The sequence below is a fragment of the Pongo pygmaeus genome, chromosome X (assembly GCF_028885625.2).
Source record: "Pongo pygmaeus isolate AG05252 chromosome X, NHGRI_mPonPyg2-v2.0_pri, whole genome shotgun sequence".
Taxonomy (NCBI): domain Eukaryota; kingdom Metazoa; phylum Chordata; class Mammalia; order Primates; family Hominidae; genus Pongo; species Pongo pygmaeus.
Window position 1 is genome coordinate 22,743,882 of NC_072396.2, and position 24,338 is coordinate 22,768,219.

The 24,338-nt window shown below is 39.9% G+C and overlaps 1 protein-coding gene across 1 annotated transcript in view; it reads left to right on the forward strand.

Annotated features, from left to right (window-relative positions):
- PHEX (phosphate regulating endopeptidase X-linked) overlaps positions 1-24,338 on the forward strand; it is a 223,552-nt gene that overhangs the window by 177,739 nt on the left and 21,475 nt on the right. Inside the window, exons 16-19 of the mRNA XM_054471801.2 lie at positions 10,795-10,849; positions 16,917-16,984; positions 19,478-19,608; positions 24,250-24,315. Of these exons, the coding sequence (XP_054327776.1) occupies positions 10,795-10,849; positions 16,917-16,984; positions 19,478-19,608; positions 24,250-24,315 (320 nt within the window). The remainder of the gene's footprint in view (positions 1-10,794; positions 10,850-16,916; positions 16,985-19,477; positions 19,609-24,249; positions 24,316-24,338) is intronic.

The window sequence follows — 24,338 nt, forward strand, 5'->3', positions numbered from 1 at the left end:
TCAGTCACATTTCATTCTTGAGACCATTATTGCATAACCAGATATGGTTCAGTGAACCCACATAAGCATTTGTTGAGTACCTACCATGCTCCCAGGCCTGGGCTGAATATCCCTGCTGCTAGTGTCAGTTTCAAATACTTAGTACAGCAATCAATAAATGAGAGGACCTGTTGGAATATGAGTAGAATATGAGACACTGAGCTTCATAGTGGAAGGAAATTAGTGTTTTCTTTGCCAGATGTTAAACTATAGCAGTGGTTCTCAAAGTGTGGTCCCTGGATCATCAGCATCCCTTGTGATAGATGGGCATTATCTGGCCCTACCTACTGAATCAGAGACTCTGGGATTTGGGCCCAGCAATTTATGTTTTAACAAGGTCTTAACTACCAGACTTCTGCAAGATGCCAAAGATTGAGGACCACTGAGCTATAAAAATGCAGCAAATGCAGAAGAGGTCAGACTTGTTGGGTAAAGGTGGGGTGACTAACTTCTCCTGGTTTGCCTGGGACCATCCCAGTTTTAGCACAGAAAGTCTCGCATCCCAGGAGCCCCTTCTGTCCCAGCTAGACAGGGATGGTTGGTCATCCTGGTAAAGGGTGGCAGGGGTGAAGGGAGGTTCTCTTTATTGCAGCCTAAAGGTAATTATGGCAGAAAAAGAATAGAAGGGCCAGCAGAGAAGGTTTCAAGATGGAGGGCAGATTTCAGAAGCTGCTTTCTGCTTGTCAGCTCTAGGCTGATAGATGTGGTGGCAGGAGGTTACCTGCAGGAAGCCAGCAGATGGCTAAGGCATCTTGCTGAATCCCTTGACAGGAGTCACAGCTGTTAGAACTTGATACTTTCTGGAAAGGGGAAGGTTGGCATTCACCAAACTACTGCAAGATGCCAAGTTGAAAAAAAAAGCCATGATTAATCTTAGCAGTGATGACAATGAAATCATTTTACAGCAAAAACCATAACCAAAAGTGCTTTGTAATTGCAGCAATTTCCATGTCCTGACTGATGGCCCCCTAGATTCTAGAATGGTGTCGGGCTTATCTGATTACAGGAACTAATCCTGAATAAGATGTAACATTCATTCTTAGAGTAAGCATTCATCCCGGATTTTCTAAAGCGGGTGCAATTTAAACTCTTTTTGTTCTTTACTACAGTCAATAACGTATAAGGCATGTAAAGTTTCAGTTTTGAAAGTATAGTGTGCAAAATTTTAATAAAAGTAATCATACGTTACATTGTTACATGCATGGTGTTGATGAGAGAAAGACAGGAGGGCTGATTTGTAGATCAGTTAAACATAAGAAATTCCTTATTTTTCCTAAACCAACAGTTCTGAACCTGTTTTCATAGTCGAATCACCCGGGGAGCTTTTAAAAAATGCTTATGTTCAGGGTTCCATCCCAGAGATTGTGACTTAATAGGTTTGAGGCAGGGGCTTGGACATAGATATTAAACAAACAAAATTCCCCAGGTGATGTGCATTTGGGGTTGAGTATACTGCACTTACCCTGATATAAACCAATGGGTCTCAACTTTAGCATGTACCAGAATAGCCTGAAGTGCTATTCAGTAGGTCTAGGGAGGTGGGGGCGCAAACATTTGCACCTCTAAGGAGTGCCCTGGTGATGCTGATGCTGCTGGTCTGCAGACCAAGATTTGAGCACCAGTTTCCTAAACCATTCCTACTCCAAGCCCCAAATAATCTTACAAACCACATCTGTCACCCATTAGCTAGACATGTGAATAAATAACTCCCTCTCAAAACACTTCTGCACGTCTACTCCCACGTATCCAGTATTTCTTTTCTCTACTGAGTTTGAAACATATTTCAATTAAAAAGCATATTTTAGAAAGCTTGGTATAGGGTTTACCTCTTTAGGTCTTGCAAAATAGGATTATTTGTCGAGTGGTATCCTTTCTCCCTCACTAGATTGTAGGTTATTTGAGGACATTTGTTTGTTCAAAGCTTGCCCATGTGGCTTAGAACATCATAGGTGCTCAGTAAATGTTAGTAGTCAATGGTTATGCATAGAAATTGCATCATCATAACCAAACCCAACTATTCCCAGCAGTTTTTATAATGGGATCTAAATAGACCGACACTCCAAAATTAGGATCATAAAACGTATTCACTTGGAGAAGTAGAAGCTATTGCACAGGACAAGTAAAATAATCAAAGAAGTTAGCAGAAGGTAACTACAAGTGAATTTCACCAAGAAGGACAATAATGTAGATAAGATGATATATCAGCAATAGCCCTGAAATGTGGACTGATACATAGAGTAGTTTTAGTAATATAAGCACACACTTAAGGCTTTTGAAAAAAAAAACCTGTCACAACTTGTACTGAAGCCACATTAATACATCAAAAAATCCATGCAAATGACCAAATATCCCACTGCTTGACAAAACTAATAATGCAATAGAATGTATTGACATAGTCCACCCCTTAACAAAACTATCACAAACATCCACACTGAAAGAAAACAGACACAGGTACACACTTAATGAAAAAACCCAAGTATATTTCTGGAGAAAGCAGCTACAGCAAATATGGAAACAGATTTGGTTCAATAAACAGCTGAATGTGTATGCTGGTCCGCACACATCCTCAAGCCCTTTGAATTTTCCTTTGGAATTTTCCCTTGGTCACCTTTTTTTGGACTGAATTTACTTTGTCATTTGCCCCTGGCTCTGTCACTTCTGTCCAGAGGCTGCTGCAGGGATCCTAAATGAACAAATTCAATAATGCTAATTCCTTCAGAGGAGTCAAAAGAGATGTTGAATTTAAGAATGAAATGCTCCTGAAGGTAGATGAGTTCAAGTTGTCTTGCATTGTGTTACTACACTTACAAATGTTTGCTGTAGAGAAAGGAGAAAAGCACATGGTCTGGGTTTCTGAAGACTGGCGATGAAAGTTGGAGGCTTCCTATTTTGTAAAATCTGACCAAACGTGGAAATAACAGGAAAAGATGTCTGAGTCTGGTTCATAGTTGTCTAAAATCATCAGCATTTGTAAGTGTTAATATTTTTTTAAAAACTTTCAAATAACGTACAATTTTGGAAGGTAATGTTTTAAAAATATTTTCTGTATGATAACTTTTCGGAACCATACACTTATGAGTATGGAACTTAATGCTGCAGTAAAGTGAAAGCAACAATGAAGGTAGGGAAAATGGATTAAATTAGTTCAATATTCTGCAGGCCAAAGGCCTTTGATCAATATTTTGTCTAATTTTCTCTTTCCAGCATATATCACAAACATAAAAAGGAATAATATTCCACTTTCATTGGGGGTCAGCAGGGAGGGCTAAGAGGATACAGGAGTGATGGAATTTGCATAAAACTGGCAGGACTATTTAGCTTGTTAATATCTGTATTGTGATTGAAAGTTTATTGGAAAAATGTGCTGATCTGAAAACTACACTAGTTCAGCAATGATAGCAAGAGAATGGAACCAACACATTCTTTCATCTAGAAGGAAAATGAAAACCAGAACTTGAATAATGGGATGTATCTCAGATCTGATACTGAATGTGGAAAATTCAAGAAGTAATACATTGGTACTACTAATAGTATCATGTAAGGTTTTAAACTTTGTCTAACAAGATGTACTCGTAATGATAGCTAATGCTTCAACCCCAGTCATCCCTCTGAGTTTCACAAGATACAGAATCAGTTCATTCAACAAGTATTTATTGAGTGCTTACCATGAACCAGGTATTGTTCCAGCTCTGAAGATATCACCATTAAAGGACAGTAAAAAAAATAAAAATCTCTTTTGTCATGGAACTTGCATTCTAGTTGGGGAAAGACAGAAAATGCATACAAAATAAGTCAAATGTAAACTATCTTAGATGGTGGTAAGTGTTATGATGAGTTACAAAGCAAGAAAATGGGTAGAATAACATCCTGCCCCTTAAAAAGCCCTAGGGAAGGGGTTAATGAAAGGATGATCTTAGCCTACATACCTGAAGCGAACCATACAGATAGTGGCGGAAAGTAGGTTCTAGGTTAGGGGAAGACGGGCGTAGGGCAAAAGGAAAATTCTTCCTTTTTTGCATGTCCTTCTATACAGTGTGAATTTGCTAGGCCTGAGTATATTTATTTATTTGTTTTCTTGAGGTCTGAGCTGTGGAATAATGGGCTAAATTTGTTTTCTTCTCTATACTTGTTTGTACTAAAAAAAACTCTAATTAATGCAGCTTACAATAATGTGTACTGAAACCCAGACACATTGAGGCATTTAACTTTTCTGGGAAAGCTGTAGCTACCGTCAGGGTATGATTTATGACTATAAAAGTCAAATAGTTGAACCTGGGATAATCACCCACTGAATGTGATTGGTTCTTTGGCAGTTGTGTCCTAAACAAAAGCACTCTGTCTTTTACGGTCAGCATTTTGCTAAGCTCCAACTAGGTTACTCCATATTTACTGATAGGAGAATTGTAATGAGAAACACCAGTAAAAAGGAGAGGTTGACCCCAGTAGAAAACCAAAAGCAGGTTCTCGTGGCTTTCCCAGGTGCAGATTTGAAAGAGACACTATTACTGATAAATAAATAATTAGGTTATTACAAAGACCAATATTTTCTTTTGTCAGAATTTTAATCATTGAAATGGTATAACCACAATTTGTATTTTTGCCTGAAATAGGAGTGGAATTTGCTGGTGTTAACAAATGCAAGAACAAAATAATAATATATAAGCTTAGTTAACTTTTTCAATAGCCTTTAGAAGAATTTTCTATAATATACTCACATTTCTTTTTTTTTTTTTGAGATGCTAAAAGAAATTTTAATAATTGTTACATAACATACTGTGTAGCTATTCGATGAAATCTATCTCTGTGTAATAATTATTAAAGTAAGTCTTGAAATGTATGATAAGAATATATTAGTTTTTTGGGTACAATTTCCATGAAAATACATAAATAAGAAAACAACTAAAATAAGAAACAGGAGGTTTTTTATACATACTGTTGTCATCATACAAAATTACTCTATTAACTAAATTTACCTGACATTGTCACCGTTAAAAGCAAAATCAAGACAAAACTAATTCTCAAATTTATTTAATTTTAGTAATATATTTTATTTAACCCTATATACCCAAAATATTTTCATTCTAATATGTAATCAATATACAAAAATTATTAAAGAGATGTTTTATGTTCTTATTTCATACTAAGGCTTGAAAATCCAGGGGTTATTTTATTTATTTATTATACTTTAAGTTCTAGGGTACATGTGCACAATGTGCAGGTTTGTTACATAGGTATACATGTGCCGTGTTGGTTTGCTGCACCCATCAACTCGTCATTTACTTTTGGTATTTCTCCTAATGCTATCCCTCCCCTAGCCCCCCATCCCCCGACAGGCTCCTGTGTACACACACACTTATTTCTAAAAGAATTAATTTTAATTACGCAAGTTGATTATCTTTGGATAATCAAAATGTAAAACATTACATTTATGTGTAGAGCCCTTTTTATCAGCCACCACCCCAAATCCTGATTTTCTTCAAAAGGTAACCACTATGATCACTTCGATATGTATTTTACAGACTTTTAAAGAATTTACATATGTATACACATATACACACAGTACATGTATATGCTCACACTGGTAGGATAGTTATGTAAGAAAATAAATGGTGTTTATATATCTATATCTGTACCTTGCTTTATGCCAACAACATATCTTGGGTATTATTTCCCATGCTGGAATGTTAAGACCTACCTCCTTCTTTTCACTTACTGCATAGCAGTCCACAATATGGTTATACCATAATTAATTGCCCTCTTATTTGGACATTTAGCTTGTTGCACACTTCTCAACTACAAGCCATGCAGCAATGAATTCTGGAGTGCACTTGTGCAAGTGATCGGGCAGTGGTTCTCACGGTGGCACCCAGACCAGCTGCATCTGCATCGCCTGGGAACTTGCTAGATGCAAATTCTTAGCCCTACCCTAGACTTACTGACTCATAAACTGAAGATGGGGCCCAGCAATCTCTAGTTTAACAAGCCCTCCGGTGAATCTGATGCATTGTACAATTTGAAAACCACTGGCAGGTATGTCTGTTTATACAGACATACATGTACGGATACAGTCAGTTCTATAATGTTAACATATGTGTTCTTAAACACCACTGTGCTATGCAAAAGTATGTAATAAAAGGCCTCAGGATTTACGAGGAAAATGAGGTTGGGGCACAACAGTTAAAAACTTCATCAGTGACACATTAAAAACAAAAGCTGGGAGACTAATAAAAATGATAGTGTGGTTTTATACATGTTAAATGGGTAAATACACAAATGCTACAGTAAATATGGCACCTTCCCTTGAACAGACCAGAAATTTGCTTGTGTAAGTTGGTATTGGAGGGGTTGTCCCTTGTGAGTTTTTGGGTAGTGGTGGAAGGAGGGTTACATGAAATTGGAAGGTAAGTTTTAACACCAGATGTGGTGAGTGTGGCTCCTGCCGCACGTGGTGAACTGAGGCAGTTGGTCATGTTGAGGTGTGTGCGTGTGTGCATTTTGTGTATTCCTTTATGGCTCAGTCCATTTGGGTGCATTTTTCTGCTTTTCCCTTGCATTTCTTGTGGATAAGCAAATGTGAAATTGGAGTTATGTCCAAGTTTTCCCCCAGTGTATCAATTTCCTTGGAATAAATTTGCCTTTTCAATACAGGTGTCATAGCTGTATGTATGGATGCTTATTCTTTTGCACACATTACACAAAATAACTCCATACACTGTACTGAATGCTGTTTTTCACTTAATATTTCTTAGAGCTTTTTCCATATCACCACATAGTTACTCGTTTTTTTTTTTTAATGGCATTTGAAGCATTAAGAGATGACTAAATTGATCGCCAAAATTCTTGCAACAACCTACACTCCCATCAACATGCTTCCTACACCTTGGCCAATATTAACTATTATCACATTTATTAACTTTTGCCAACCACTAGTTAAATGTCTCTCTCCTTCCTCTCCCTCCCTCTCCTCCCTCTGCTCCCTCTGCTCCCTCTCCTCCCTCTCCTCCCTCTGCTCCCTCTCCTCCCTCTGCTCCTTCTCCTCCCTCTCCTCCCTCAGCTCCCTCTGCTCCCTCTGCTCCCTCTCCTCCCTCTCCTCCCTCTGCTCCCTCTCCTCCCTCTCCTCCCTCTCCTCCCTCTGCTCCCTCTCCTCCCTCTCCTCCCTCTGCTCCCTCTGCTCCCTCTCCTCCCTCTCCTCCCTCTGCTCCCCCTCCTCCCTCTGCTCCCTCTGCTCCCTCTCCTCCCTCTCCTCCCTCTGCTCCCTCTCCTCCCTCTCCTCCCTCTGCTCCCTCTCCTCCCTCTCCTCCCTCTCCTCCCTCTGCTCCCTCTCCTCCCTCTGCTCCCTCTCCTCCCTCTCCTCTCTCTGCTCCTTCTCCTCCCTCTCCTCCCTCTCCTCCCTCTGCTCCCTCTGCTCCCTCTGCTCCCTCTCCTCCCTCTCCTCCCTCTCCTCCCTCTCCTCCCTCTCCTCCCTCTGCTCCCTCTCCTCCCTCTGCTCCCTCTCCTCCCTCTCCTCCCTCTGCTCCCTCTGCTCCCTCTCCTCCCTCTGCTCCCTCTCCTCCCTCTGCTCCCTCTCCTCCCTCTCCTCCTTCTGCTCCCTCTCCTCCCTCTCCTCCCTCTGCTCCCTCTGCTCCCTCTGCTCCCTCTCCTCCCTCTGCTCCCTCTCCTCCCTCTCCTCCCTCTCCTCCCTCTGCTCCCTCTCTTCCCTCTCCTCCCTCTCTCTTCTCCCCCACCTCCACAGAGACATTTACACTGTGAGGAATGCCTCCCATAAGTACACTGATAGAAAAAGGAACTTTAAAAGTGTGAAACAGGTGGTGAGGTGGTGTTGAAATGGTTAAAAAAAAAAAAAGGATATGAAAGAAAACATAAAAACTTATTAAAAAGGCAGAAAAAAGGAATTCCCTTTCTACTTATTTTTCACTTCTACCTTTGCTAAATACAACTTATCCACTTTATGAGATAAGATATTGAGTTGACCCTGTAGGATTTCATCTATCACTCTAGCTGGTTGACGTCTCCAAAAATGCAGCTTACACTATTAATCCATTCACTTCAGCAAAACATGCCTAAGGACATCAGATTCTTCTGTTTATCAGTATTGGGTTCCTTGGCCCCAACAAGCTCAGCAGATACAGCTGAACAGAGTGATGTGGTGGCTTCAGCTCTTGAGTCTGGGGCTGCTAACAGCAAAAGTGACAGAAATAGAGGCTCATGCAGGTGTCAGATGTTTTCCTGTAAAGAGGTTGGCAATGGACGTAAATGCTTCCAGCTGGGCACATTACCGGGCAGGATAAGCCATAATGATTTAATAATGAAATCACATTGGTTTATGATCATTGTTCTTATTAGGAAATATCATTGCTTTTTGGTGATTTATTATGTGAAACTGAGTTTTCATATAAACACTGTGATTTGCATTTATATGTAATATATATTTGCATATGTATATATATCTGAGTCAGAATGACTTACTAAAAGTAATCACCAAAAAAAGAGGATGGAATATTGATGTAAATATGCCACAAATATTTAAGGAAATGTAGAAATTATGACAATTATTATGATGTTGCCGCTTCAAAATAATATTAGATGCATTTTCCTTTATGTGAAACTGACAGAGAACTAGTAGCTGGATCCATCTCTGTTTTGCAGTTAGGCTTTTGCACCTTGAAATCACAAACTATGATATTATTAATAAAATATAAAGAATATATATAAGGGTTATATGGAACCACCATTTCCCTTCCAAATTAAGGACTTGATTTCCTGTCCTCGTTTCTACTCATGTGTTCTGACATGGAGGAGAGAGAGGACAAAAAAGTTAAGAAGAGGGAGGAAGAACATTTTGACTTACAAAAGAGCTTTCAGTCTCATGGGGCCTGGAACAGTTGCTCTGGAGCAGTGAAGGACACTACAGAAGGCTTCTCTCTCTCTTTTTGGTTATGATTCTTTGCTCTATCAGCTGTGGTGACTTGTAAGTACAGTTCCTAGGATCAACCCAGGGTGCAAAATTTAGTGGTGAGTTGCAAGGGCAAAGCAAAGCATGTCTCCCACTCATCTGCACTCAATGTCAGGTACATAATTTGGGAAGCCCAGTGCAAAATAAAAATGTGGGGCCTCTTGTTCCAAAAGCAGGAAAAAATGCCATTGAAGGGGCTAAAATATAAAGCCTTGCCCTATCTTTCATGGCCTTTCTCTTTCAACTTGTCATGGTATTGTTTTATTTGCTATTCAGTGCTACTATAAGAAAAATTAAAGACATAAGTCATTAGCATGAGTGTTACTTTTCATCTCAATATTGTGCAATGTCAGTTTTAAATGCAAACATAAGAGCATTTAACTTGTATGTGGAATCACCAAAATTACTCAGTTTGTATTTTGTAGCTTGTATGTGCATATGTATTTTGTTCTTACCAGCATGGAGGAAATGCTGAACAAAACTCAACTGTTTTTATTTCACTTCTTAATACATGTACATTCTACCAATACTCTCTACCTTTGGTTTACTGATGAGTAAAGAAGGACTAAAAGGAAAAGAATCTATAGGTTATTGTATAAGTCTGCCCTCACACTGCTAATAAAGACATACCTGAGACTGGGTAATTTATAAAGGTAAGAGGTTTAATGGACTTACAGTTCCACATGGCTGAGGAGGCCTCACAATTATTGTGGAAGATAAAAGAGGAGCAAAGTCAAGTTTTACATGGCGGCAGGCAAGAGAGCTTGTACAGGGGAGCTCCCCTTTATGAAACCATTGGATCTCATGAGACTTATTCACTACTATGAGAATGGTATGGGGGAAACCGCTCCCATGATTCAATTATCTCCACCTGGCCCCACCCTTGACACATGGGGATTATTACAATTCAAGGTGAGATTCGAGTGGGGACACAGCCAAACCACATAATTCACCCTTTCTCTGTCCTTTTCTGTCATCATTTTCAGTGTAGGTGTTTGGCCAATACAGGGAAGTAACAGGTATAAGAAAGGTAATGACAGGATTCCTTGGTCATTCATGTTTCTTAGAATGCCACTACCTTCTTTTGGTGGTTGAAGCAAATTCTGGTTCGAATGGAAAGTATGGCCTCTTAGGGCTATCAGAGCTTACTCAGTTCTAGATGTATCATATTTACCTTGTATTTGTTTGGCATCTCGCTGAACTCCCATGCACTATGGGCCTGATGGAGTCCTGTGCTCTTGGGGCATTGTGAATGCTGTGTGTAAATGGGGCTCCTAGGAACAACAGACACATATTGTGCACATTTTCTCTGCTCTCACACACATGTTCCATTGTCCCCTCAGGCTCCACTCAAAAAATACAAGTTCAAAGATAAAATCATTAAGAATTTCAAGATAGTGGCAGGAGAGGATTAAACTAAGTGCAGGACCCTTCTCTGTGTGGGGCCTGTGTGACTACACAGGTTGCACACCCACGAAGCTGGCCCTTTCTGTATCAGGCAAAGCTGCTGGACAGCCTGAAGCCTCATGAGCATGCCATGTATGAAGGAGCGCAGCTTACAGCAGGCTGGACATTGCCAATAGTGTACCGGTGCAAAATAGTTTCCCTGAAACCTTTAATACACTTATTTCAAACTCAGTTGAATTGATATCATTGAGACAGCTAGATCTCTTAGAGGGCTCCCAGTGCCAGGAGGAGTGCCTTTCAGATGGGTCTTTGAAACCTCAGTGTTATAGCTAGAACCAGGTACTCATTATTGAATCAATCTCTCTACATCTCTTAACATTTTTTCTTTCTCATAGGATTTCCAGCAGGAGAGCTCCAGAAGCCTTTCTTTTGGGGAACAGAATATCCTCGGTGAGTAAATGAGTACAGAAACCAGTTGCTGACCAATTAGGAAGAACATGTTGCTTTGGTAGAGGACAGAAGAAACAAAGTCAAAGGTTATTCAGCAGAAAGAAGCCATGGAATCTGGCGTGGGTCATCTGTACTCTTATCATTTTAGGTATTTGTTTTCTGATCCTTGTTACGAGGGTGAATGGCTGGACAGGAAGGCCACCTTACACATAGGTGGCTTTCATTTTTATGCATTTATTCTCTTACTCATTAACTCATACTACCAGTATTTGGACATTGAAGGATTGTTGGGATTTGAATTGATGGGATAAGTCTAAAACCATTCCATGTAGAAGAAACAGTGTGAGATAAGGAGGGAAAAGTGTTTCTATAATGGCAGAGTCTAGTTTGGCTGGCCCAAATGGTATATGAAAGGAAGTAGTGGAAAAGAAGATTGAGGTTTGATATTGGAGGGCTCTGCATGGCAAATAAGGAGCTTGGATACTAATAGGCAATAGAAAATATTGAACTTTTTGAGCAAGTTAGTAAGATAATCGAATTTATCTTTAGAAATATAACCTGTGTAGCTACAGAATAAGTCAAAATTGGTAGTGTATGGACTTAGCGATACCAGTTTAAAGGTCATTGTAATACCAACAGATTGTAGACTTATGTAATTCACAATTTCCATACATAGTAGAGATTCTGATAATATTTGATGTCAATAATATCACCATTTCTATTATATATTTTTGTTTGCTTTGGTGTTTTAATGCATGGAAAATCTTAGTCTTGATTCTATACGTTGAGTCTTTTGTGTTTTGGTTTGGATATATGACAATTTAAAAATATGTAGGTTTAAAAGATATAGATTCCCATAAATATATCAATAAGAGAAATATGTTGGCAATGTTTTCATTTAACCTTTGGGCTTTCCCAGTAGCAGACCTTGTGATAAGTATTCAAGTGCAATTAGTTCTTTCGGGAGGTGGTACAAGGAAACACCAGCAGGGGAGTGGAGAATTGAGACAGTGAGGGAAATAAGCCAAATGAATTGTGTCCTGTGAGTCTTTTATGGCTGCCAAAATGAATTGCTACAAACTTAGTGGCTTAAAATGACATAAACTTACAAGCTTATGGTTCTGTAGGTCAGAAGTCCAAACTGGTTCTCACTGGGCTAAAATCAAGTTGTCAGCAGGGCTACTTTCCTTTCTGGAAGCTCCAGAGATGAATCTGTTTTCTTGCCTTTTCTAGTTTCTAGAGGGGGCCCACATTCCTTGGCTCATGACCTCTTCCTCCATCTTTAAAGTTCCATAGTCACATCTCCTTCTGACTCTCATCTTCTGTCTCTCCCTTCTACTTATAAGGACCCTTGTGATTACATTGGTACCATTCAGATAATTCAGGATAATCTTCCTGTTTTAAGGTCAACTGATTAGCAACCTTAATTCTGTCTGCAGATTTAATTGCCCTTTACTGTGTAACATAACATATTCACAGGTTCCAAAGATTAGCATATGGACATCTTTTGTAGGCCATTATTCCACCTACCACATGTGTGTTACAAAGCCAGTTATCACCATGGGCAACTGGAGCTCAATCTTGCTGGAGAACTGTAAAACATGCTTCAGAGTGATCCCACCTCAGGGACATGGGAGCTGGGGTATTTATCTATCCTCCAACTCACCTTCCATCATTGATTGAGGGCTCCTACCAGGGGTACCTGGCAGTGCCCATCCTAGGCCAAGAGGGCTGTAGTGGCTGGAGAAAGTCCTTAGGCAACTAGTTTCAGGTGCTGACATTTGAAGGCTGTCAGATTGGTATGCTCAAAAATAGTGAGGGCTACGAGGACATGGGCAGCCATCGATAAAGCTTACTACAGGGAAGCACCATTGTTAGAATAAATAAAAATTCCAGGTTCTCATTTAACCAAATCCATTAATAATATCCCAGGCCTCAGCTGCATAGTTTTCTTTGGTGTTCAGATGTTTGGAATCAATTTGCCCTGCTTTTAAGTTTAGAAATATATATATATATATCTCTAAAAAATTAAAGGTTTAGGATAAATATTCTTTAAGCTCCCTTCAGACTAAAAAAGTCCTATAATTCTTTGATTCTGCTTATTGTTAACAATTTAACTGAGCTTCTATTATTGTGGTTATATAGCTGGAGACTAGGAAATAGTCTGGTTAGATTTCTGAAGTTATTGATTAAGTGATTTGTTTATTGGGTCTGTGAGCATGTTAGTGTCTATTTGTTTGTACCTTAGGCTAGGTCATAGTTAATACTTGAGTGTGAAAGAGAGTTTTTTTTTCCTAAAGACTTCTTTGTCCTCATCCACTTAATGAATAGCTATTATGTATCATTTGGGTACTCAGCATTGGGAATATGAAGATGCTAAAGACATGGGAGTCACGGTCCAGTGAGATGGCTTCCCATACATTCATCTATTCTGTATTAATAAATGGATAGCCTCCAGAATCAAGGGAGTGGGTATCCTTTCTGCTCACAGTGGTCAGCTTAGTCCTCACCTGAGTGTTGAGTCTAATTATGGGGCATGAACAAGCTGAATTGTTTCCAGAAGAGACAATCAGGACTGTAAATGGTTGAAGACAACATTTCCCAAAGTGTGTGTTCCATGAAACAGTAATAGAGGTAAGTCATCCTCCCCTTCCCTCAGTTTTGGGAAATCATAATAATTATCACCATAAAAATTTCCTAGAAGCTCTGCAAGAAAGAAACCTATTTAGATGTGTTTAACACAACTACCTTTTTTGTACCCATTAACCATCCCCACTTCTGACCCCAGCCCCCCACCACCCTTCCCAGACTCTGGTAACCATCCTTCGAAATGTAGAGGTTCCCAAACTCCCCTGTGTTTTGGGAAATGCTGATCTAGAATTCATGACTGAAGAATAAGAGTTGAAAGAACTTAATAACACTTGAAGGGGAACCTCATAACTGTCTGCATATTTTTGAAGGAAAGTTAAGGTGGTAGAATGACTTATTATATTCAGGAGATTCAGCAGGTGTTCAGTTAGAGGTTACACTAGACCAATAGATGGGAGCCATAGAAAAGACATTTCAGATCAGCATTATGGAGAGCTATTATGTTTAGACCCGCCCAAAGAGGGAATGGGTTACCTTAGAAGGGGATGAGCTCTTGGTCATTGGAAATACCCAAGCAGAGTATTATAACCATTTGAATGGGTTTTTCTAGAGGGGGCCCATTCCTCTAGTAGGAAGTTGGAGTAGATGACCTCTAAGCCATTTCCAACTCAGAAATTTTTATGAATTTATGATTCAGGCATAGGGCAGCCCTTACTTGATAACAGTGTGAGATCATGGTTAAGCTAGACAGCAGCATAGTTGTTTTGTTGTTGACAGCAAATCCGGTGCATATGTTAAACCCACTGAGTAATAAGAACAAAAGAGAAACTGAGTAGGTAGTAAAAGTGGTGTCTTCTCCATTTTATTTTTGGAAGACTAGATCTTCAGTGCAAGAAATCTTCCAGTTTCTGGCCAGCCAGTCACGGTTGCATTTTAAAAGGGCAAGTTTATTTTTTTTATGCTTATTTATTTATTTATTTATGAGACAGAGTTTTGCTCTTGTTACCCAGGCTGCAGTGCAAAGGCATGATCTCAGCTCACTGCAACCTCCGCCTCTCAGGTTCAAGTGATTTTCCTCCCTCAGTCTCCCAAGTAGCTGGGATTACAGGCATGCGCCACCATGCCTGGCTCATTTTGTATTTTTAATAGACACGGGGTTTCTCCATGTTGGTCAGGCTGGTCTCGAACTCCCAACCCCAGGTAATCCGCCCGCCTCGGCCTCCCAAAGTGCTGGGATTACAGGCGTGAGCCACCACCCCCGGCCAATGACGTGCTAATTTAAATACTCTTCATTGATAAAATAGAGGACATGAATCTAGTATTATGAAATATTATTATTGTCAGGCTTAGTCATCTAAAATTACTTTTTCTTTGTCTCTTGTCCAAAGGATTGTGATTAAGTAACTGAGAACTGAAACTTAGAATGATTCAATCATTTTCTGAATTCTCCATTACCTTTTGCAAATAGGAAGCTTGTTGGAGCAGCCCCGCTTAAAGGACATTTATTGCACAGCAATTTCTATAAGCTTCCATTGTTCATGCCTTCAGTTCATCCAGTCAACAGCATTGACTGACGGATGTAGAGGACGAAGTACTTATTCTCAGAACTGAGAGACCTGGAAAAACTAAATGTTGCAATCTGCACACTGATAGCTACTGCCGCAAAAATTAACACTATGTAAAATTACAAGTTTGTCCCACACTGCTATGATAGCTCTATGATTGAAATGAATAATTTCACTGTTACTTCTTTAATGAAGGTTTGCAATGATGGAAAAACAGTAGGAAGCATTTTTTCAAATGCAAATTACCTTACAGGAAAGAAATAACAAAGGAAAGCATTGCCACCAAGGGGAAAAATTAAATCTTACACCACTTCCTTGGGTGTAGTTGAGACAAACAATTAGCATGGTAAGGATCATTATGTCCTGTAATAACATATTACTTTAAAAATTTCCATTCCTTCCAGTTATGGGTCCTATCTATTTGCTGGGTGACTTTGATGTTGCATGTCAGGAACTAACTGTGAGATATTTTTAGCATAATTGCAAATCGCATGAAGAATCTTCACAATAAGGATTCTAAGTGGTGTGTAATTCTCATCCACAGGTTAAATGACTAAATTAAGATACATATAGATCTGTCACTTGCATGAGACGGTAAAGTTAACTAATCAGTTAAATCATTGTTACTTTCTTACTCTGTACAAGGCATAGAGGATATAGCAATGAACAAGTAGGTAAGAGAGTGGCCTCAACAGAACTTATATTTGAGAGAGAAAATCCCAGACATACATATGGAAACCCCATTATTGATTTCTTCATATATTCTTAATATGCCTTGCTATGTAACAAAGCACCACCAAGCAACCATTTATTAGCTCATGATTCTGTAATTTGGGCAGGACTGAGATGAGACAGCTGGTCTCTGCTCTGTATGGTGCTGGCTGGGGTCACTCAACTAGGGCTGGACTCACAGACAGGTGAGTGAAGGCGACTTCACTCACCTGTCTGTGCCCCAGTTGGGCTGGCTCTCGTGGCTGGGCCATGGCAAGGCCTCTCTCTCTTCCTTTGGAGTCTCTCAACTTCTGGGGTTTCTCGCTTGCTTCATTTGGCATCATTCCCTCTAGCTGTGTAGTTGAACTTCTTTGCAAGTGACTTCCAAGAAGGTGGAAAATGGAAGCTACTAAGTTTCTTAAGGCCCAGACCCAGAAGTCATACCTGACCCTTTCCACTGCATTCTGTTGGTCACAGCAAGTCCCAAGGCCAGTCCAAATTGAAGAAGAGGGAAATAGATTGTCTCTTGATGGGAGGAGGGGCTATGTGCATTTAGGAGTAGGTACAATTGTTGGTGGCCCCTCTTATAGATAATCTACCACATGCTTCTTCAGAGGTGAAGAGAAATAATGTGGCACCTTTTTCAAATCTTTGCTATTCAGTTGTTATCTTGTCTACAACAGAAAGAGGAATGTGACTACCTTTGAAAATAGAGTGATCCCTTTTAATCTCTATTCCTTTTTTTATGACTACATTTGGAAAACAATTTAACTTCTAAGACTATGGTGACTTTTCAACAAGTTTCCAGATAAAATATAAATGATATATTTACTGACAGGATCTTTTCAAGCCCTGTTTTAGGTGTTCATAAATTTATAGCTACAGCAGATAAAAAAATCATAGCAATCTTAAGGCTGAAAGGGATTTCAGAAATCATCTCTTTCACATCCCTAATTTCAGAGAGTAGGGCACTAAGGTTCATATGTGGTAATAATGACAATGTTAGAATTTATATTTTCTTTGTCTATTTCAATTGGAAGGTATGTTTAGATTTTTTACAGCTTTATGGGTATGGTTATTAGATTGTTATTACCATGGTTACTAGAAAGCAGTTTATCTTGGCTTTCCATTGAAAAAATTAAAGGATTTTGCTCTGAGATTCATGCTTGTAATTGTCTCCAAATTATGTATTTATGCCATAGATCTCTGAGTTATGGTGCTATAGGAGTAATTGTCGGACATGAATTTACACATGGATTTGATAATAATGGTAAGTACTGGTTCATTTTATAAGCTGCTGCTTTTATAATAATGTTGACTATATGGATGTTAATTGTTATGATTATCTTTGCATAGCAGCAGCATCATAGCTTGAAGATTATCCAAAGCAATATGATTGCCGATTGAAAACTTTTCACCGTGTCTTGCTGTGATGGCTTGCAATAAATACACAATTGTTCCCATTGGTGATCGGGGTAGACTTTAAAAAGCAGCCTTGTAATTTCAATAAAATTAGCTTTGCATTTAGATCAGGATTGCTGTAGCTGCCACAATAGTTACAGAGATTGATTTATAGCTTCTCCCTTTGTCATTTATTCATCATCTTGAGATATTCTCCCTGGAGGAGCAAGCTCTGCTCCAACGATGATTGTACACGCTGCCAAGTTAGGACTCGTTGAGTTAGGACTCTGGAGCTTGGCTGACTGGTTCCCTTTGATGATTTCGAAGATTATGCAATGCTTAATCTATATTTTTCTCTATACTGGCTTATATTCTGATTATTATTATTATTATCATTATTGAGACGGAGTCTAGCTCTGTCGCCAGGCTGGAGTGCAGTGGCACGATCTCGGCTCACTGCAACCTTGGCCTCCCATGTTCAAGTGATACTCCTGCCTCAGCCTCCCAAGTAGCTGGGATTACAGGCACGTGCCACTGTGCCCAGCTAATTTTTGTATTTTTAATAGAGACGGGGTTTCACCACATTGGCCAGGATGGTCTCGATCTCCTGACCTCGTGATCTGCCCACCTCAGCTTCCCAAAGTGCTGGGATTACAGGCATGAGCTACTGCACCCAGCCTATTCTGATTATTTTAAAATCTATACTTTCCTGATAATTTATGTAATAGGATATGCTTTGTATCCTGATGACATTTAAGCAAAAGGAAAAAGCAGAATATGACATAAACTAAAGAAATGGCTTCCTTTGAGAGTCCTCATCATCGTTAAGTGCACTCTTTTCTCCTTTAACTTTGGAGTATTATCGGAAGGCCACATGAAATCTCTGAAACTTATGGATTAGTAGCAAATTACTATCACATCCATACCCACACAATGATTTACAGGCAGTCTCAGGAACCAGCTGCCCTAAGGCAACGTTATATAGAAGGGGACCTCTTTCTTCCATCCCTGTAGTATCTCCAACATCCTTTCCTGGATGCCTACCCCAGGGCCAGAGACAATTTGGCTCTTCTAGAAAAGTCTTCCTGTACTCCCACCAGCCCTTCCTTAATCACCTAGATCTTTTGCTCCTCTGGTCTTCCCTTCTCTGTTAAAATGTGGCTGACTTGTAGTTATCTGACTCTGCAGAGCTAGACTTTCTGCCTTTGGGTGTTTGGTTTATCTGAGATGAGAGTCTTAGCTAAGAAAAAAAAGCGAATAGTCCTTTCTTCGTTCTGGGCCTCTCTTGATAGGAAATTTAAGTACAGTTCCTCCCCAGAACCTTCTGGAGAACTTCTGGAGTCTTTCTCAAAGGACTGAATCTAATGGTGGCAATTTCACTCTGTAACCAATGCTTAGAACAGTGCATTGCACATATAAGTACATGCCCGGTACCTATTTAATGATTGGTTGGTTAGTGGGTAGAGGACAGTGACTCCGTACTATCCCAGGGGGTGGTGTTAGTAGTATGTAGCCTTGCTGAAGAGTTTTGGATTGTTCTAATTAACAACTTTACTTAGGGGACTTTTTTGTGAGCTCTCTGTATAATTAAATTTAAAGGATGCCTCTGATTCTCATAGTAACCTTGAATATAGAAGACAGTCTAGCAGCATCCAAATTTTGTTTCAAAGGATGTAGAGAAAATGAAGAGTGAACACATAGCAAGAAAGCATGTATAATCTTTCTTCCCATTATGTTTTGGAGATTTTTCATTCTTATTCCAAGTTTTCTTTTTAGAGCAATCTTCCTTGTCTAAGCAGGACAGATGGGTCTTCCATCCACACTAGTGGCTGTGGAATGATTCATAACAGAGGTTTTATGTGTCTTTCAGCTCCTGGCAACTTGGAGGAAACAGGTTCTTATAGGGCTGAGTCAGGGTCTATGATCGCACAGTATGGATGGCTCACTGGGGCTATTCCTATGGATCATTTGGAATTTCACTGGTAGTAATGCTCTGATTGCCTCCGTGGGCTTTCTGAATGAAGCCATTTTATTTCATAATCCAGTGAACATTTTGGGTCAAATCAGGTGAAGACACAGAATCCAAGACTGAATAAGACTAGTATATGTAATAAATTGATGAATCTCATTTTTAAGGTGCTCTTTGTTCCTTAGAAGGAAAGAACTTCCTCAATTGTCTTTATCCTTTTCACCCTTTTTACAATTAACCTGTGACATTGGAGAGAATGCAGGAGCTGATCTCAGGAAGAGTGTTCCCTGCTGTTATGACTGCTTTTTGAAGGCTTGTCGAGGTGAGGGAAAGGAAAGATGAATTTAGTTTCCATAAATAACACAAATGTCTTCGAACTTTTATTTTTGCTAGGTAGAAAATATGATAAAAATGGAAACCTGGATCCTTGGTGGTCTACTGAATCAGAAGAAAAGTTTAAGGAAAAAACAAAATGCATGATTAACCAGTATAGCAACTATTATTGGAAGAAAGCTGGCTTAAATGTGAGTACAACTGTGGCTAAGGGGGCACCTTGTGGTTCATTTTTCCTCATTTGGACATTAGCTGGCTTTAAACCATTGGTTCTCAAAGCGTGTTTACAAGATCAACAGCATCTGTCTTCCCTGGGAACATTCTTGAGTCCTACCCCATACCTGCTGAATCAGAATCTTTGGGGTTGGGGCCTGGTCATCCCTTAACCAGGCATGAACTTTTTCCTGATATATTACTAGGGCTGGAAAAATACCTAAATCCTTGCTATGCCTCAAATCTATTATACTTGTAGATGAATTTAGGTAAAAATCCATGTGCTTCTTTTAAAGGGAATGTTTATAAACACTGAGTTGGTTCTCCTGGTTCTTAAACCATGCTCAGCCCAAGTGAGACCACTGCTCATTCAGGCAGAGAAACCAGAGTCTGTATCCTTGAATGGTGTCTAGCTCTTTTATCAGTGTCCTGGACTGCCATTTCTCTGCCTATATATTTTTAAATATCTACAACTGTGACATGAGAAGACCTAAAATGGGTGCTTCTATGTATCTCTATATAGTGCAGGGGTTTTCACACTGTGAAAATTCATCTGGAGTATATGTTGCTTCAAGAAAAGCATAGCAGAAAGGGGTTCTAGAGTCAGACATGGGTCCAAATCTAGGTTCAACTAGTTTTATGAACTTGGGCAAGTTACATAATGTTCCTGAGTCTCAGCATCTTCATCTGTGAAATGGGTCAATGTTTCTGAACTCATGGATTTGTTGTAAGAATTAAATGAGCAAAGCAATGTGGAGCACTAGCACAAGGCCTGACATAAAGCAAGTGCTCAATAAAAGATAGTTAATATTCCTGATCCTTCGTGACATACTCATTAGTACCCTATCCCAGGAAAAAACAAAGCCAAAGATTTTTGGGGTAAAAACCCCCCAAAAAACAATAGAACAGTTTTCTTGGAGGAAGGGAATTTATATTTCCTGATGATTATTATATACAGGCATGAAGATGAAACTTTTCACTTAATTGAAACAAATGTATCCCCATACTAGTCCTGAGAGGTATAGATTATTACTAAGTGTACAGGTTTTGCATATGAGGTTCAAAGGAATTAAACTGAGGTTCAAAGAGATTAAAATCCATGGTAGAGTCTAGATTAGAGTTTATGTCTGTATGACTCCAAAGTCCATACTGCTTCCCCTATATCATGCTGAGGTTCTTATTTTAAGTTAAGTTCATTTTATATCTGGGTGATGTGTGGGTGGACTGCTCTTCACCATTCATTTTGGCCAAAGTGTCAGAGATTGAAACTTAATTCTGACAAATGTGTACCTTTGTCACAAGGACGATAGAAAGGGCATGCCTGTCTTAGCATAAATCCACTTAACCATCAGAAAACAGCTTCAGTTTCATTCCCACAGGAGAGTGGGTGGCTTCCTTTGTGGATATAAGGGCCATGCTTTATTTTTCTGGCTTCATTTATAGGAGCCATTCCTTTGTGCCTGAATCTTGCTTTGTAGTGAATTCGGGGGAGCTCAGATGGGGCACTACAGATGCAGACTGTCAGCAGCTGTTGAGTCTTTTTTTGTTGTTGTTCCTTTTTGTAGCTGTTGAGTCTTGAGAGTCCAAACCTAGGGCCATGTGGTCTACTGAGGCAGACCAGAGTTCAAGGAGCCAAAGGGGTGAGGCTGCTCCAAAAGGCTCTAAATTAGATATAAAGCTTAGAGTGAATGGCTGGGCATGGTGACTCATGCCTGTATTCTAAACACTTTGGAAGGCCAAGGTGGGAGGATCACTTGAACCTAGGAGTTTGATACCAGCCTGGGAAACATACGGAGACCCTGGCTCTACAGAAAAGTTTTTTAAAAATTAGCTGGGTGTAGTGGTGCATGCCTGTAGTCCCAGCTACTCACTCAGGAGGCTGAGGTGGAAGAATTGTTTGAACCCTATAGTGAGATATGATCACACCACTGCACTCCAGTGTGGGAGAAAGAGAGAGACCCTGTCTCAAAACACACACACACACCCCTCAGAGTAAAAAGGAAGGAGATTAAATTTAAGCAGGAGTGGATATAATCATAATCTTCAAGAGCCAAGAGGAGTTGGGACTTGAGAAAGCAGCATATTAGGAAGCAAAGGCTCTGGAGACAGAAGACTGCTTGGGTTCGAATCCCAGTGACATACGAGCAGTTTACTTCGTCACTCTGTCTTAGGTTCACTAGAAGCAGAACCCAAGAAGGGGTTCCTTAGGTCATTGATTCTTTTGAGACAGCGTCTCGCTGTGTCACCCAGGCTGGAGTGCAGTGGTGTGATCTCGGCTCACTACTACCTCTGCCTCTGCCTCCTGGGTTCAAGTGATTCTCCTGCCTCAGCCTCCCCAGTAGCTGGGATTACAGGTGCCAGCCACCAGGCCTGGCTAATTTTTGTATTTTTAATAGAAACGGGGTTTCTTCATGTTGGCCAGGCTGGTCTCGAACCCCTGACCTCAGGCAGTCTGCCCGCCTCGGCCTCCCAAAGGGCTGGGATTACAGGTGTGAGCCACCGCACCCAGCCTAGGTCAGTGATTTATTCAGAAAGTCGTTTCAGGAAAAACCTATAATGGAATGAGGGAAACCTGTTGGTTTCAGGAAATGTTTAGCCTCACCCTGATTCCACAGAGGATTCTGGAGCACGAATTGCACCACAGAAATTGTTCAGCCCAGGTACTGGGCTGTTGAAACTGCACATCAGTCAATTACTGGAAGGTGGGTTATAACCTCCCAGCAGTCTCCAGATGAGGTGATTCCCATAAGCTAAGGTTGATCTGAGCTGTTAGCAGTTGTGGGAATGGGTGCACAGTTTAGGTAGAAAAGGGGATCTGGTGGGATATCGACATCTGCTACACACCCTGAGCTTTAGATCCTCATTTGTTGAGCAAGGATGGTGGTAATTAGCACTTACCTCATAGGATTGTGGATAACAAAGAATATACGTAAAGCAGGAATGGTAGCTTTTGTATACTGAAGCTAGGAGGGTCCTGAGTGATTACAGTGAATAATATTTTCCAAAGATTTGTTTTTATTCCTTCATATTGCTTGATACCTGGGTGACTGGGCTAGCTTTAAAGTAAAGAGTTGGTAAGATCCATGGCTTGAAAGTTAAAAGCAAGGTATGTTAGTTTTCTGTTGCTTGCTGTAACAAGTTACTATAAACTTAGTAGCTTAAAATAACATAAATTTGTTATCATACAGTTCTGTATGTCAGAAGTCTGACATAGATCTCAGTGGACTAAAATCAAAGTGTCAGCAGGGCCACATTCCTTTGTAGAGGTTCTAGGGGAGTATCTGTTTCCTCGCCTTTTCTAGCTTTTAGAGGCTGCCCACATTCCTTAGCTCATGGCCCCTTCGTTTTTCAAAGCCAGCCATGGCCAGTGGAGTCTTCTCATGTTGCATCACTCTGACACTCACTCTCCTGCCTCCCTTTTCCTCTTGTAAGAACTTTTGTAATTACACTGGGTCCACCTGGACAATCCAGGATAAAGTCTGCATCTCAAGATCCTTAATCACATCATAAAAGTCTCCTTTGCCATGCTTTATTTTTCCAGCTTCATTTTGTAGGGACCTTTCCTCTGTGCCTGAATCTTTCTTTGCAGTGAATAAGGTAACATATTCACAGATTCCAGGGATTAGGACGCAGACATCTTTGGGAAGCCGTTATTCTGCCTATTACACAAGAGTTGAAGGACTTTTCTGTAAAGGGCCAGATAGTAAAAAATTTAGGCTTTGTGGGGCATATGGTCTCTGTTACAATATTTAATTCTGCCATTGTAGCAAGAGAGCAAATACAGACAATATGTATATGAATGGGCATGGCTGTGTCCCAATAAAACTTGATTTATGAACACCAAAATTTGAATTTCATATAATTTTCATGTGCCACAACAATATTATTCTTCTTTTGATTTTTCCCCAGTCGTTGAAAAGCCTGTACAAAGACAAGCAGCAGGTTGAATTTGGCGTGTGGGCTGTATCAGTTTGGAATATTTGTGTCCTAGCTCATTTAAAGTTTTAAGAAACAATCTCGAATATTGGGAATAATTTTTTTTTTTTTTTACCATGCTGGCTGGTTGTCATACATATCGCAGACCTCGACCTTGTGATCTGAACTACTTCTATTTGATGTTTGTTCCCTAGGAGAACCACTTTCCTTTTAATTTTTCATGGAAATTGCTGAAGGTAAAATGATGATAGTTGGTCTTGAAATCTTGTTCCTGTGTGGATGGTAAATTTTTGGAAACACAGGCACAATGAGAAGAATACTCAAATTATGTGAGCTAATCAGAGAAAGTAACCTGTGTATTGACATTCCTGTATTTTCCCCATTAAACCAGAGTCACTCGGAATATTGTTAACATTTTATTAGAGCTGGCTAGATTGGTTAGAATGAAGAGGTAGGTGAGAAAGAAGCCTGTAGCGTAATAAAATAGAAAGTATTATATTCAGGAGCACCTTGCTGAGGATAGTTTGCCATCTTACAATATATTATGCCTACCTCTGATTTATTGAATGTGATTTTCTCTTTAAAATATGATACTTTTCTTGCTATAATATTCATGCCTCTTGCTGAATGATAGTTGACCATGAAACACTCATTTTTTTTTTTTCCTTTTTTCTTTCTGTTAGGTCAAGGGGAAGAGGACCCTGGGAGAAAATATTGCTGATAACGGAGGCCTGCGGGAAGCTTTTAGGGTATGCGCTGCTACATTTACTGT